The 12,938-nt window shown below is 36.9% G+C and overlaps 4 protein-coding genes across 4 annotated transcripts; 3 read left to right on the top strand and 1 right to left on the bottom strand.

Moving 5' to 3' along the window:
• Positions 1-3,231: 3,231 nt before the first annotated feature.
• Positions 3,232-5,561, top strand: LOC124320975 (tubulin gamma-1 chain-like). Its single transcript, XM_046783889.1, has 9 exons — positions 3,232-3,415; positions 3,591-3,703; positions 3,848-3,937; positions 4,008-4,154; positions 4,235-4,371; positions 4,444-4,750; positions 4,813-4,944; positions 5,022-5,204; positions 5,285-5,561. The coding sequence occupies exons 1-9, from the start codon at positions 3,367-3,369 to the stop codon at positions 5,513-5,515; spliced, it is 1,389 nt and encodes a 462-aa protein (XP_046639845.1). The 5' UTR covers positions 3,232-3,366; the 3' UTR covers positions 5,516-5,561.
• A 93-nt stretch (positions 5,562-5,654) lies between these two features.
• Positions 5,655-9,239, top strand: LOC124320976 (putative sodium-coupled neutral amino acid transporter 11). The gene is made up of 13 exons (XM_046783890.1): positions 5,655-5,981; positions 6,098-6,228; positions 6,302-6,341; positions 6,442-6,489; positions 6,568-6,581; positions 6,671-6,695; positions 6,845-6,873; positions 7,036-7,177; positions 7,250-7,364; positions 7,508-7,645; positions 7,719-7,951; positions 8,066-8,340; positions 8,421-9,239. The coding sequence occupies exons 2-13, from the start codon at positions 6,154-6,156 to the stop codon at positions 8,664-8,666; spliced, it is 1,380 nt and encodes a 459-aa protein (XP_046639846.1). The 5' UTR covers positions 5,655-5,981; positions 6,098-6,153; the 3' UTR covers positions 8,667-9,239.
• A 129-nt stretch (positions 9,240-9,368) lies between these two features.
• On the top strand, positions 9,369-10,797 carry LOC124320977 (PSME3-interacting protein-like). Its single transcript, XM_046783891.1, has 7 exons — positions 9,369-9,415; positions 9,476-9,541; positions 9,630-9,679; positions 9,878-9,920; positions 10,024-10,079; positions 10,160-10,495; positions 10,575-10,797. Exons 2-7 carry the CDS (start codon positions 9,495-9,497, stop codon positions 10,745-10,747), a joined length of 705 nt encoding a protein of 234 aa, XP_046639847.1. The 5' UTR covers positions 9,369-9,415; positions 9,476-9,494; the 3' UTR covers positions 10,748-10,797.
• Positions 10,773-11,821, bottom strand: LOC124320978 (peptidyl-prolyl cis-trans isomerase Fkbp12-like). The gene is made up of 6 exons (XM_046783892.1): positions 11,674-11,821; positions 11,515-11,575; positions 11,317-11,364; positions 11,149-11,261; positions 11,041-11,086; positions 10,773-10,986 (listed from the first exon to the last, which is right to left on the bottom strand). The coding sequence occupies exons 2-6, from the start codon at positions 11,549-11,551 to the stop codon at positions 10,901-10,903; spliced, it is 330 nt and encodes a 109-aa protein (XP_046639848.1). The 5' UTR covers positions 11,552-11,575; positions 11,674-11,821; the 3' UTR covers positions 10,773-10,900.
• Between the last annotated feature and the right edge of the window lie 1,117 nt (positions 11,822-12,938).

The raw sequence follows: 12,938 nt of genomic DNA, 5'->3' as shown, positions 1-12,938 counted from the left end.
ATTTGAAAATATAATGCCAACTATTACCGAGTTTAAACAGAAGTCGTTGAAAACGCCGTCATCGAGCGCCATCATAGAGCGGCTGGACGTCAGCGCCAACGGGAATATCGAATAATAATCACTCTAATGAATCTTTTAATCTAGCACGTCATGTTCACAAAAAAAGCAAAAATTGCCTGGCGTAAGCGTAAATTGAACGCAAAATTAAATATTCATCAAAGAAAATCGTTAGAGGAATTATAAATAAGGCAATTATAAGTAAGGCCTTTCATGGGGGCACAAGACGCTAGCGGCAGCGCCCGTATATTATCGGTAATGACGATTAATCCCGCTAAATATCGGTTTGATTTGTTGAATATTTAATTTTACGTTCAATTTACGCTTACGCCAAGCAATTTTTGCTTATTTACGCGCTAAATAAAAAATACATTAGCGTGATTATCCCGTTGATCCGTTGCTGACGCTGGCGTCTCTGAGAGAGTGAGAAACGCCGCTCTATACACTCCATGGGGTCGCTTAATTCTCCCTCCGCTAGATGTCAGCATAGCTTGACAAAATAGCTTGAAAAAATAGCGCCGGTAAATAGCTAGGTGTCGGGTTGAGGTTGAGATTGAGGGTTGAGGTTGAGGGTTGAGGTACTGGGTTGAGGTGCTACATATGGCACTAAAAACGTGCCATATAAACCATTATAGGTCTAACCTATAGAACATAGGTTCACGATTATCGGTGGATTTACGCCATTCATACACAGAAACGGGCGGCACGTTTTTCAAATGCTAACTCTTAATTGTTATTGTTTTGTAAGAAACTTCAGAAGATACTATACAACGCATATAAAAAACAGCGCCATATGGCATATACTTAACACAACAATAACATTTGCCATGCGAGATAGTGAGATACCTACTTTTTTTGTACCGTGTACCCATTTCTCATTACGAACGATTAAACCGTCTTCGATTATTTAGAACAGACGAGTGACGTTGATTGATGGTATTCATTTCTTGGATGTCCCCTTACAAGGGGAATGAAATGATGCTGCCTTCCTCTGCGCTAAAACCAAAATTCAGAGCAGAACTGGTATAATAAAACAAAAGGGAACGCACACTGCTGCATGCAGGTTCTATCCGATTGATTGAATGGAAATTCAAGTTACTATTTATTACAACGCCGTGAGCATTTTTCTTTTCTTTTTGCCTTTTATCAATATTTCATTGACACAATCGACTTATGTTGTGTAAAAGACACGAAAGATGTGCAAGCTTCCCGTTTCGATTTGATTCATCTGGCGGGAGAAATAAATATACGCACACTGTCTCTATCCCCATAAGTCGTCTTCTCTTATATGTATAGATATATATGTTTCTCTGCGCATATATAGTTGGCCGTGAACGCCGTGCTCATCAAATATACAAAACGAACGCGACGGGAGGCATCGCAATATATCGCTTAGATCGCGGGAAAAGGAGCTTTTGGATATCGCGTTCAACCATCGGGAGAGCTAGCTATAGGTTGTATTATATAGGCTCGGGCTGGATAGCTGCGGATTATGATTCTTTTTCTTTCTTTTTTTTTCCGTCTTTTTTCTTTCAGTTTCGGAGCGGAGACGGCGCCGCCGCGAGCGTCGCTTTTTTCTCGTATAACGGATGCATTCCTAAGCTCAGATGGGCGTACGATTTATTTTTTTTTTTTTTGTCCGTCTCTTTTTTTTCGAAATGTATTTCGGAAAAAAAAAATAAGAAAGACTGCCGGAATAAAACTAAAGGGGAAAAAGAAGAAAAAAGAAAAAAAAAAAAAAACAGACACGGTCGTAACACTTCGTCTCCCCGCAGTCGAGAATAGAGAAACCGTTTTCGACATTAACTACCTCTCCGCAGCCACGAGTGTTGTTTTATTTGGTGCTTGACTTTTTTCTTTTTTCCCTGCTGAAAAACAAAACAAAAACAAAATAACTGTCAGTGCGCCATCTTTGAATTGACGTTAACTTACTTTTTGGCCGAGCTCGCATCCATGAATCAATCGTGAATTATTTTATTAATTATTTCTTTTTCTTTTTTTTTTTAAATAAACATCATTCGGTTCTACTGTATAGTAATAAGCATTTTATTTACGGATCTTTTTGAATTGGTTTTCGAGATGTCTCACAAATTTTCGCATCCTGTTTTCAGAGCGAATGCGCAATTTCGCTGCGTAAAACAATCGACACGCTGAGTGCGACTACCACCGAGATTTCTGTATTGGTTCTGACTGGAAAGATGAGTTGTTGGTTGCAATAATAACGGTGGGTGGTTTTCAGTTTGACATGGTTGTTACCTAAATATATCACCGAAAATATCTGAACCCCGCCAAATTTTCGCCCATGACAGGCCTATGAATAACTTAACGTTAGGGTATATAGTTGAGTGGAGAATCTTACACTGCAACGCTCGTCAGTAAGTTGGAACGTTAAATTAATTATTCAGAGGATAGGTTAGATTTGATTTAAAACCTAATAAAAAACAAGATGCTCCTGTCATTTTGGGGGAAATATCTGCCCAGTGCGGGGACCCGGGACCCCGAACTTCAGTCTCGCACTTTAGCGCCCGCACCCACGAACGACTTGCCCATTTTTGACGAACACAATCCAACAGGTAAATAATAAATAAAGGTTGAATTTATAGCCACGGCATCTAGAAATCGAACCAGCAGGTAGGGTTTCAAATAACGAGCAGATTCAAAAATAATTGTAACCAAAAAATCCAAATCCTAAACGAAGTAGGGATACGCTATTTTTTAACCAATGGGAGCCCGTCTTTAACTCACTGAGACATAGCCTAGTAGTCGAGGACAAATTGGTGCGCAAGTAATCACATGATTGGAGTATGTAGAGAATTCTTTAACCAAAGGCTATAGCGTGAGATTGTTATAATTGTACGCAACTCTGACTTGGTCGAAAAGGCCAATTGTTTTTCACGAAAAAAGCGTTTTTGTGTGTGTGTGAAAACGGTTGTGCTATTCGAGAGGCACGTAGCGGCCAATTCTGAAATATATTTAAAAAATAGTCACAAAGATTTGGGATTTGCCATGTTTTGTTTAAGAAACTGAAATTAAAAAAAAATGTTTGTGAATAAGTTTATTTTATAAATTGAAACCCATGTAAAAAGTAAATTTTTAAATATCAAAATAATATTTGATGACTTGCTGCGAATCGCTAGGAAACTATTTTTTCCACTTGGTCCCACTAGACCAAATTTATATTCTGTTAACCGCCTAAACTGGCTCTAGCTCAACATTATTGCTCGATTGTTTTGTTGTCCGTTTAAAAAGAAAATCAACTTACTGTTGATTCCAAGAAAAACTAGGATATTATAATTCTTTAACGACATAATGCCTAGTGAAGTCATTACTTTACAACTCGGACAATGTGGAAATCAAAGTACGAAAGATTGCCATCACTCACTTGACTAAAAAATTATAGTTATTTTTGCTGTTGGTATATCACTGTTTATTCAGCAAATCTTAAGTCAAAGATTGAAATCATTTACTTTATTTTGACAGCTTGTAGTTGCATTTTTCACAGTCTGATAGTTTAAAATGTGTTGAATTTACAGTTGGTTTCGAGTTCTGGAAGAAGCTCTGTGCCGAACATGGAATCAGTTCTGAAGGAGTACTAGAAGATTTTGCAACAGAAGGAGTTGATCGGAAAGATGTTTTCTTCTATCAGGTCTTGTATTTGTCATTTCATCAAATGATTTTATGGCTTTTATAAAGGTCCAATATGAATAAAGTGGAAATAAGTTCATACCTTGTTTCTGTTTTTTTCTGTCATATGGATTGTCTGTATTTTATTTTCTTTCATTTGTTTCAGGCTGATGATGAGCATTACATTCCTCGAGCTGTCCTGCTTGATTTGGAGCCACGTGTCATAAACACAATAATGAATTCTCCATATGCCAAAGTATGAATTTCAAATGCTTTTGTGCTACAAAGAAATATTCCAATTTGATGAATATTGTATTTATTTAAAGTTGTACAATCCAGAAAATATCTACTTATCCAAACATGGTGGAGGAGCAGGAAACAATTGGGGTTCTGGATACAGCCACGGTGAACGACTTTTTGATGAAATATTTGACATTATTGACAGAGAGGCAGAAGGTAGTGAAAATCTCGAGGTAATAAAAATAAAACTATCAGATTTTTGGCTCGTCGCTTTCATCCTTGGATTTAGTAAATGACTTTTTTCGATCGACAGGCTTTCACACTTTGTCATTCCATTGCTGGAGGAACCGGTTCTGGATTGGGTTCTTACATGCTAGAAAGAATATCGGAACGCTACCCCAAAAAATTAGTACAAACGTATAGCGTTTTTCCAAATCTAGCTGAATCCAGGTAAACAAGAATAACAAAAAAATGTAATACCTTTAACCGGCTAACTTGAATGTCCTTGTTGTCGTTGAATAGCGATGTTGTCGTTCAACCTTACAATTCATTATTGACTCTAAAGCGATTAACTCTGAACGCCGACTGCGTCGTAGTTCTGGACAACACAGCTCTGAATCGCATCGCCACAGATCGACTTCATATCGAAACGCCATCGTTTACACAGATAAACTCTCTAGTGTCAACCATCATGTCAGCGTCTACAGCCACACTGCGATATCCCAGCTATATGAATAACGACCTCATAGGCTTGGTCGCTCCGCTCATTCCCACACCTCGGCTTCATTTCCTAATGACAGGCTACACTCCGCTCACGAATGATCATGAGGTGAAACGATTTTATGAATGAACGATGCAAGATTCGGGTGGTTTTAAACTGTTGTTCAACAGGAAACATCTGTACGAAAAACGACAGTTTTGGACGTCATGAGACGTTTACTGCAGCCTCAAAACATGATGGTCTCCACAACGCCCGACCGCAATGGCTCGCATTGTTACACTTCGATTCTAAACATAATTCAGGTAAACCCATTTTCTTTTTCCAAAATCAGATCATTCTGACATATATATTTTTTGTTTTTAAATTAATGGCTATATAGGGAGAAGTAGACCCAACGCAGATACACAAATCCCTCCAGAGAATTCGTGAACGAAAGCTCGCTCAGTTCATCCCTTGGGGTCCGGCTTCTATCCAAGTGGCTCTTTCACGCAAATCGCCATACGTCACGACATCGCATCGCGTATCCGGACTCATGTTAGCCAACCACACCAGCATTTCGACTGTAAATAGATTTAGACTACTTTGCTTCATCTGCAAACATTTATTTCTCGTCACTAATACTTTCTCCTGTTGACACGTCAGCTCTTTGCACGGACGCTACAGCAGTTCGATAAATTGAGGAAGCGAGAAGCTTTCCTTGATCAGTTCCGCAAGGAAGCTATGTTTCAAGACAGTCTGGACGAAATGGACGACTCGCGGGACGTCATTCAAAGTCTGGTGGACGAATATACGGCTGCCACCAAGTCGGATTACCTCTCGTGGGGCATGAATCGTCCGGGAGCCTTGGCTGCTTCTTCTCAAACAACGGCTTGATGTTCAATTGTTAAAACGGATATTAATAAATGGGTGTTAAAAATAACTATCCTTTCGCTGCAATTCCGCACGATGTCTGACAGTTTTGGGCGGTTTTTGGGTGTTTGACTGTCTGGAGATAAATATTTGAGCTGCTGATTTCGTAACAGAAACCTCTCAAATTTTCTTGTCGTGAAAAAAGTACTCAAGTACCCAATCACATCCTTTGCTTTTTTTGTAGTTGCGCATGTATTTGAGGCCTCGTAGACGGCAGACGGAGATTACCATACCGTGATCCCCTTGAGTTATCGATTTGCACTGGGTTCCACCTTCATCGCACTCCCCACTTCCGGTCGCCAGTTGCGTGCGCATACGCTAGTTTTCTACGTAAAACCATAAGGAACGTTCAAGCAGTGTGAGATTCTATCGCAGTGGAACAAGTGGGATCTCATCTAAAAAGCAGTTTCTCTTGCGATTGATCGTACTAGTAAGTACTAACATTTTAAAACAGAATTTAAATATCTTGAGTATTACAGTTCATTTAATTCACCAGTTAGAGGTAGATAATGTGCTTAATTTGGTACAATTTTCCTTGTGTCATAGGCTCGTTGACGTTTCGACACTCTTGAACGTCAATTCAACAAGTTAGTACACACATCATGGAGGCTAGTGATTCGACGTTTGACGAAGAGAGGAAACGCATACTGTCACCTGAAAACCAGTTTGAAAATGCGGTAAGAATGTTATTATCATAATTTGTTATAGAAAAACTCAGATGAAAATTATTAATTTGATTTCTTTGTATAGGAAGAGGAAGAAACGAAAAAAGACGGTAGCAGTTTACCAGGTAAGCAATGACACCAGCACATAACTATTGACATTTTAAAATTAGAAAATGATTCATTGATATCAAATGAATAAATTTCGCAATTTTCTTTCGATTTTAGCGGCTTCGTTCAATTATGTAAATTCAATAGTTGGCAGTGGAATTATTGGTAATCACACTTAAAAAACATTTTATCCTTTTTTTTTACGTATATTTCATTTGATCGACATATTTTGTGCTTTTTTAGGAATGGCGTACGCGGTAAATTGAATATGAATTTACATAACGAATAATTACTTAATAAAAATTTTCGTCAATATATTATTATTATATATTTTTTTTAAATTCAGCTAAATCAAGCAGGAATTCTTATGGGTAAGTTCCAATAGAGCACACTTGTTTCAATAAATAATAATTGTTTCTCAACCATACCTAAGCTAACCTAAATCTGAATATCGTACGTGTAATTGTATATATTATAACTACTGTGCTATAAAAACACTTTGTATATTCTTCGCATCTAGGACTGATCCTCATTCTTGGCTTAGGAGTGGTAAAGTATTTTTAAATAAAAACGATATTCACTAAGTTTACCTTTTTTTAACATAAAACATGTTCTCAAAATTAATTAAAAAAAAAAAACGCCATAAGAAATATTAGTATTATAGCATGTATTGATATAATTGCAATGTTAAATATCAAATTATCGTTGCAGGTTACCGATTACTCACTAATTATCCTAATTAAAGCCAGCCGCATATCGGGCACTCAGTCATATCAAGGAGTAATGAACGCTGCATTTGGAAAAGTCGGGTACACAGTACTCTCCATCTTGCAATTTGTTTATCCTTTCATTGGTAATATACATGGCTGGGGCGTTGTTTGTTAATGCAGCCCATCGAAATTACGTTTTCAATTTTTAATCTCAGCTATGGTCAGCTACAACGTTATTGTAGGAGATACGATAACGAAAGTGATTATATATTACGTTGGATTGGAAAGTGGCAGTATTTTTGGGCGCAGGGAGCTAATTATCTCACTCACGTAAGCAAAAATAAAATTTCATTTATTCTTTAGACCCTTTAGTTGATTCTAAAAGCGCCTGGACTATAGGTGTTTTTCACTAAAGGTGCTTCAATAGAAAGATATTGCAATTTATTCAATTGTTGTTTGAAAAATATTCACAGGACATTGTTATTTTCGCTTCCGCTATCTCTTTGCGATGGCATGGCTAAATTTGCAAGGGTTTCGCTCCTCTCTTTGATTGTCACCGGATTTGTCCTCTTCTCCATCATATTTCGTTTGTTCACGCTCGGACCCTTCGTGTAAGTTCTCCATGAGTAAAAATGACTTCACAAATCTACGATTTAGCTTAATACCGATTTGTTTCATTCACAGACCACAATCAAGCGATGCCTGGGTTCTTGCAAAACCCGGCATTACGCAAGCCGTTGCCATCGCTTCATTCGCCTACATGTGCCACCATTCGACTTTCCTCTTGTACGGCTCGCTGAAACAACCAACAGAGTCTCGTTGGGCTCGACTCACACACGCATCAGTTTTTACCTCGGCTTTGATTGAAATATTTTTTGCTTTGTTCGGTTACGCCACCTTCACTGGCTTCGTACAAGGTATAGCCAGCTGTCGTTTGAAGGGATAGCATATACTAGCACAGCCGATTTAATCTTCCAATATTTTATTCGTACGTTTTATATTTAATGGTTGAAAATTGAATTTGAATTTAGGCGATTTACTGGAAAATTATTGTCGCGGAGACCACTTGATGAACGCTGCCCGAATTATGTTTTGCTTGACGATTCTGCTTACAGCACCTATTGAATGTTTCGTCGCACGTGATTTGATAATGAGCACCTTACTGGAACGGAAGACCAACGAAGATGGATCTTTCACCGGCACGAATAATTTTCTGCCTAAAATCATTGTGACGTTTTCACTTGTTATCGCAACGTGTTTGATTTCTTTTTCTACCGACTGTCTTAGCATAGTCTTGGAATTCAATGTAAGAGTAAAATGTGTAAAACATTTTTATTTATTTTTTTTAATCGAAAATTGAATTGAATTTTCCTTTCATTTATTTAGGGAGTGTTTGCCGCTATCCCGTTAGCGTACATTCTTCCAGCAATCTGTTACTTACGTCTGGAGCCCAGCCCGTGGAAATCTTGGCGTAAACTTCCTGCTCTACTGATGGCGTTTTTCGGAATAATTATGTCTCTAAGTGGTCTCGTTATGATATTCGTCAATTGGGGTGTCAATTCAACCTGCAGTCACGGCGTTGAGATGAATTATTGTCCTTTCTGGGTAAACTCCACACGTTCAAATTCCTAAGGACGGCAGGTCAAACTGACGGAAAATAATATTTAATAATGTTTATCAAGATTTTAAATGTATAAAATGTTGTCAATTTTAAGCTAATACGTAATAGTGGAAATTTTTGTTCAAATTTCATTTATTCTAGCTTACTTAAAACACATTACATTTATTGTGGAGAAAGGCATGCATAAACATACGAGAGATTTTATAGTGATACAATCACGAATGATTTCTAAAAAATGATGTCAGATATAAATATTTTGCAAACACCGCTGTTAACTAAGTGATGGTAACTTGAAAGGAAAGGTTTGCTAATCCACGTTGTAACGCTAAATGTCATTTCTTAACCGGTAGATCAGTTGAAAGGACGATCAATTATCAGGGATTACAGGGAAGATCTAGAGCCCAAAAGCCAATGTGCTTTTTTTTCCTTTTAATTCTTACCGGACCTTTTGATGTTTTTTTTACAGCTGTAAACAACTAAACATTCTCGGTTACAAGCAAATTTATTAAATTTATTTGAATGTTTGAAGTGGATTGTATTTTGAACTTTGACTACGAGTTTTAATAAAGAGTCTAAACTGTAAATATGAAATCAGAATTCAAATTATATTCAAACACATATTGCTATTACTATATCCATGCTGTAGATTCGGAGCAGATCCGGAGTGCCAAAGCGCCATTTGACACTAGAGCCGCTAGAGTACTCCGGAGTCCGGAGTGCAATTTAGGCCTGACTGTTTCTCTGCTCTGGCATGGCTCTGGTACAGTGGTAGTGGTATTAAACATTTTCATCTTGTTAAAAATAATTTTTGATTTGGTAGCACAATCCAACTATTGAAAATGAGTAGTGGTTTTATTTCCGAGAGTAAGCTTGAAGAGAAAAGGAGGTAGATAGAAATATTTGTGCTTGTTTTTAATACTGTTTTGCTTAGAATCTTGAATGTGTTCTCATCAGTTATTGATTTGTGTAAATAGGCTCCGACAGGAAGAATGGGAAAAGGTTAGAAAGCCGGAAGATCCTAGTGGTAAATGCCATTATTTACTATTTACAAATTTACTATACTATTGGAATTTTGCAAAATATTTATGCTTTTGATTGGTAAGCAATATGGCTTGAAAAGCTACGATCTGATTTTCTTAGTCTAAAAAATTTATACCAGCATTACACCACCACTTTCATATAATATGTAACTATTTCATGTTTTTCTTTTGAATAAAAACAGAGGCTCCTGAGGAAGAGTATGACTCACGATCCCTGTTTGACAGGTCTGTAGACTAAATAGTTACTTTTATTAAAATAAAGCAGAAATCAGAACTTAGAAAATATTTTTCAATTTAAAAATAATTCATTTGTGTTTCAATTTTAAAGGCTTAAAGAACAAAAGGACAAAAAACAAGCTGACTGGGATGAAGCTCACAAACTAAGTATAACATCATCATAGCTTTTAACAGCACTTAATATTATTAAAAAGCAGCATAATACTATGCTTTTTATTATTGTATAGAAAACTTGGTCAGAGGCTTAGATGATGATGAAGCAGGGTTTTTAGATTTTGTTGATCAGACAAAATTGGCTGAAGAATCAAGGATTCTTCAAGAGGAAAGAGATGAATTAGAAGAGTACAGGAAAGCTGTTGCTAAAGAAAATGAAGAAAGGCTTAGAACAGAAGTAAAATCAATTGCGTCAATCGTGCAGCCAACGAAATCTGGACAGTCCCTACTCCCATCAATTGGTGTGTCAAAAGAAAGTCAAAAAAGTAAATTGAATGCCTGTGTTGTAAAAAGGAAGAACACAATTAGTAATTCAGAAATAGCAGACAGTTCAAAAAAGTCTAGAACAGGTTAGTAAATGTTTTAAATATTATTCATTACTGCAAAGAACTATAACATCATGCTCCCCCTTTTTTCTAATCATTCTAGAAACTCCAGTTGCAGTTGTATTGTCACCTAATAATGACTTGAAATGTATTGCAATTCTCCCTGGAATTGGTTGCTATGAGACAAGTGATAGTGATTCCAGTGCTGAATCTGTTGAAATCGATGATAATCAAAATAACCAACAGTTTGATTTATGTGGAAGACCAATAAGTTAATTTGTGAAAAAATCAGTACATGTTATTACATTCAAGGATTTTCAATTGTATTGTGTCTAGATTAAGCCTTCACACATTTAAAATCAGCAAACTATCAAATTGATAGATGCAAACTGAATTAGGCTAAAAATCACACAATATTTAAAAATGAGTTTATGGCTCAACTCTTAGAAGCTCCACATCAAAGATCAGTGTAGCATTGGGTGGGATAATTCCTGGGTGTCCTCGGGAACCATAAGCTAAGAAAAAAGTTTTGAATTCATGAGTACCTAAAAAAAATTAATAATTCATACCATAATCTGGAGAGCAAATCAAACGAGCTCTTTGCCCAACACTCATCTGTCAAGATAATTTGTTGTTAGAAAGTGATTACAGAATTACTTCAATTTTTGGCTACTAACCTGTGCAACTCCCTGGTCCCATCCTTTGATGACTTCACCTTTTCCAATTCTGAATTTGAATGGGGATCCACGGTCTCTAGAAGAATCAAACTTGCTTCCATCCTGAAGTGTACCTAATTTGAAGATGAAAAATAACTATTGACAAACCTTCAAACACAGTGACAATACCTGTGTAGTGTACAACTACAGTCTGGCCAGTCTTGGGGAATGTTGACCCTTTGAGAAATGAAGTAAAGTTGAGCAAAGAAAAAACGTTATAACATTAGTTAAATGGAGACATAACAAATAACAACACATAAAAATGCTTCACGAACTTTAACATAAAACGCCTATACAACAAATGTGCATGGATAAATTTAGTCTTACCATCCCCAGGTGAAATGGTTTCCACTTGAACACCCATGTCGTAATCCAAATTTATAGAAACCTGTGAAAATTGAAAAATCGCTTAAGTTATGCAAATCGCCAATTTACTTTTAACATATTATTTTCCATCAAGTCAATTCAACAATGACAATATCTTACCTTAGCGGATGTATTCTACTTCACCGACTAACCACCAAACTTCAATGACGTTCCGACAAGAAGCGTACGTTATACAGCGTTGCCAAATAAATTGGTGGATTAGTGAATTTGGCAGCAGTGGCTTAGTCGGCGGCCACCGTAGTGCGATCTGGTGGAAAAAATCGCTTTCATGTTATTTTACAAATGTAAATCAGTAAATGTTATTTATTGTTACAGTTATTATTGCCTTTTGACTCCATTTTATGAAAAGTTACCATTAAAAGATGGCAACTTCTAAATGTAAACAAAATCATAGATTTTGAGGCTGGAAGTTAAAAAAAAATTACCGTAGCCTGTTATGTATGGCACATTGGCACTGCAGTAGCCTACTGCACAACTAAACGTCAAACAAAAATTGCAAATTTTTAATTTGCGGGAACATAAAACACGAACCTGTAAAAAAAAACCCCAAAACCTCAGTTTACCGGGCTCGCCAATGTTTTCCAGCTGATAGAATACTAGAATAGTTCCAATATCAACACCGGCATGATAAACCATGGACTACTTAAGCTAGAGGACGGGACTCTCGTCCTATCCCGCCGTGTTATAGCTTGTCGGGTGGATTTTTAATCATAATTTTTGAAGAAGGGTCAATCGATAGAGATTTAAAAAGCTATTATAAGTCTCCAATCCACATTTCTTGTGAATATATTAAATTAAAAGATATTTGCGTTTTAATTTTGAGAGGACGGGAGAGGTGTTCGTTGGTTGTCTCCACCTAGCGCTAAGAATTCTAAACTCTTCCATGGTTTTTAGAAAGAAAACAAACATAATCCATAGAATCACCAGAGAATCACAGATAGCAGACGCACCTAATCATACCAAACCAAACCAAAACCAGAGAATCACAGAGTGGTCAACCAACAATCACCGCTAGGCGGCGACAACCAACGAACACCTACGTCAATTTCTAATTAAAATATCACCGAAATTAAATATTTACCGCATAGGGATATTTTAATAGACTCTAGCTCATTTTTGAAGCTCGATTCATTAAAGTAACAAAAAAAAAATGGTAGCCGACATAGGATTTGTCGAAGTGTCCCGTCCTCTAGCTTAAGTAGTGTAAGAGACTACACGTCTTGTGCATCTTGTCTCTTACGGGAATGAATATTCGAATAATGCGTTTTGCTCACAATGTAACGTTTTATTGTGTATAGTCAGAAACTACAATTGATAGGACAGATAACTAATGAAGGGGAAGAATAATAAACTAGGAGACAATA

Source organism: Daphnia pulicaria, chromosome 1 (genome assembly GCF_021234035.1).
Source record: "Daphnia pulicaria isolate SC F1-1A chromosome 1, SC_F0-13Bv2, whole genome shotgun sequence".
NCBI classification, from domain to species: Eukaryota; Metazoa; Arthropoda; class Branchiopoda; order Diplostraca; family Daphniidae; genus Daphnia; species Daphnia pulicaria.
The sequence above is the reverse complement of the archived record's forward strand: the minus strand, read 5'-3'. Positions and strand labels throughout refer to the sequence as shown.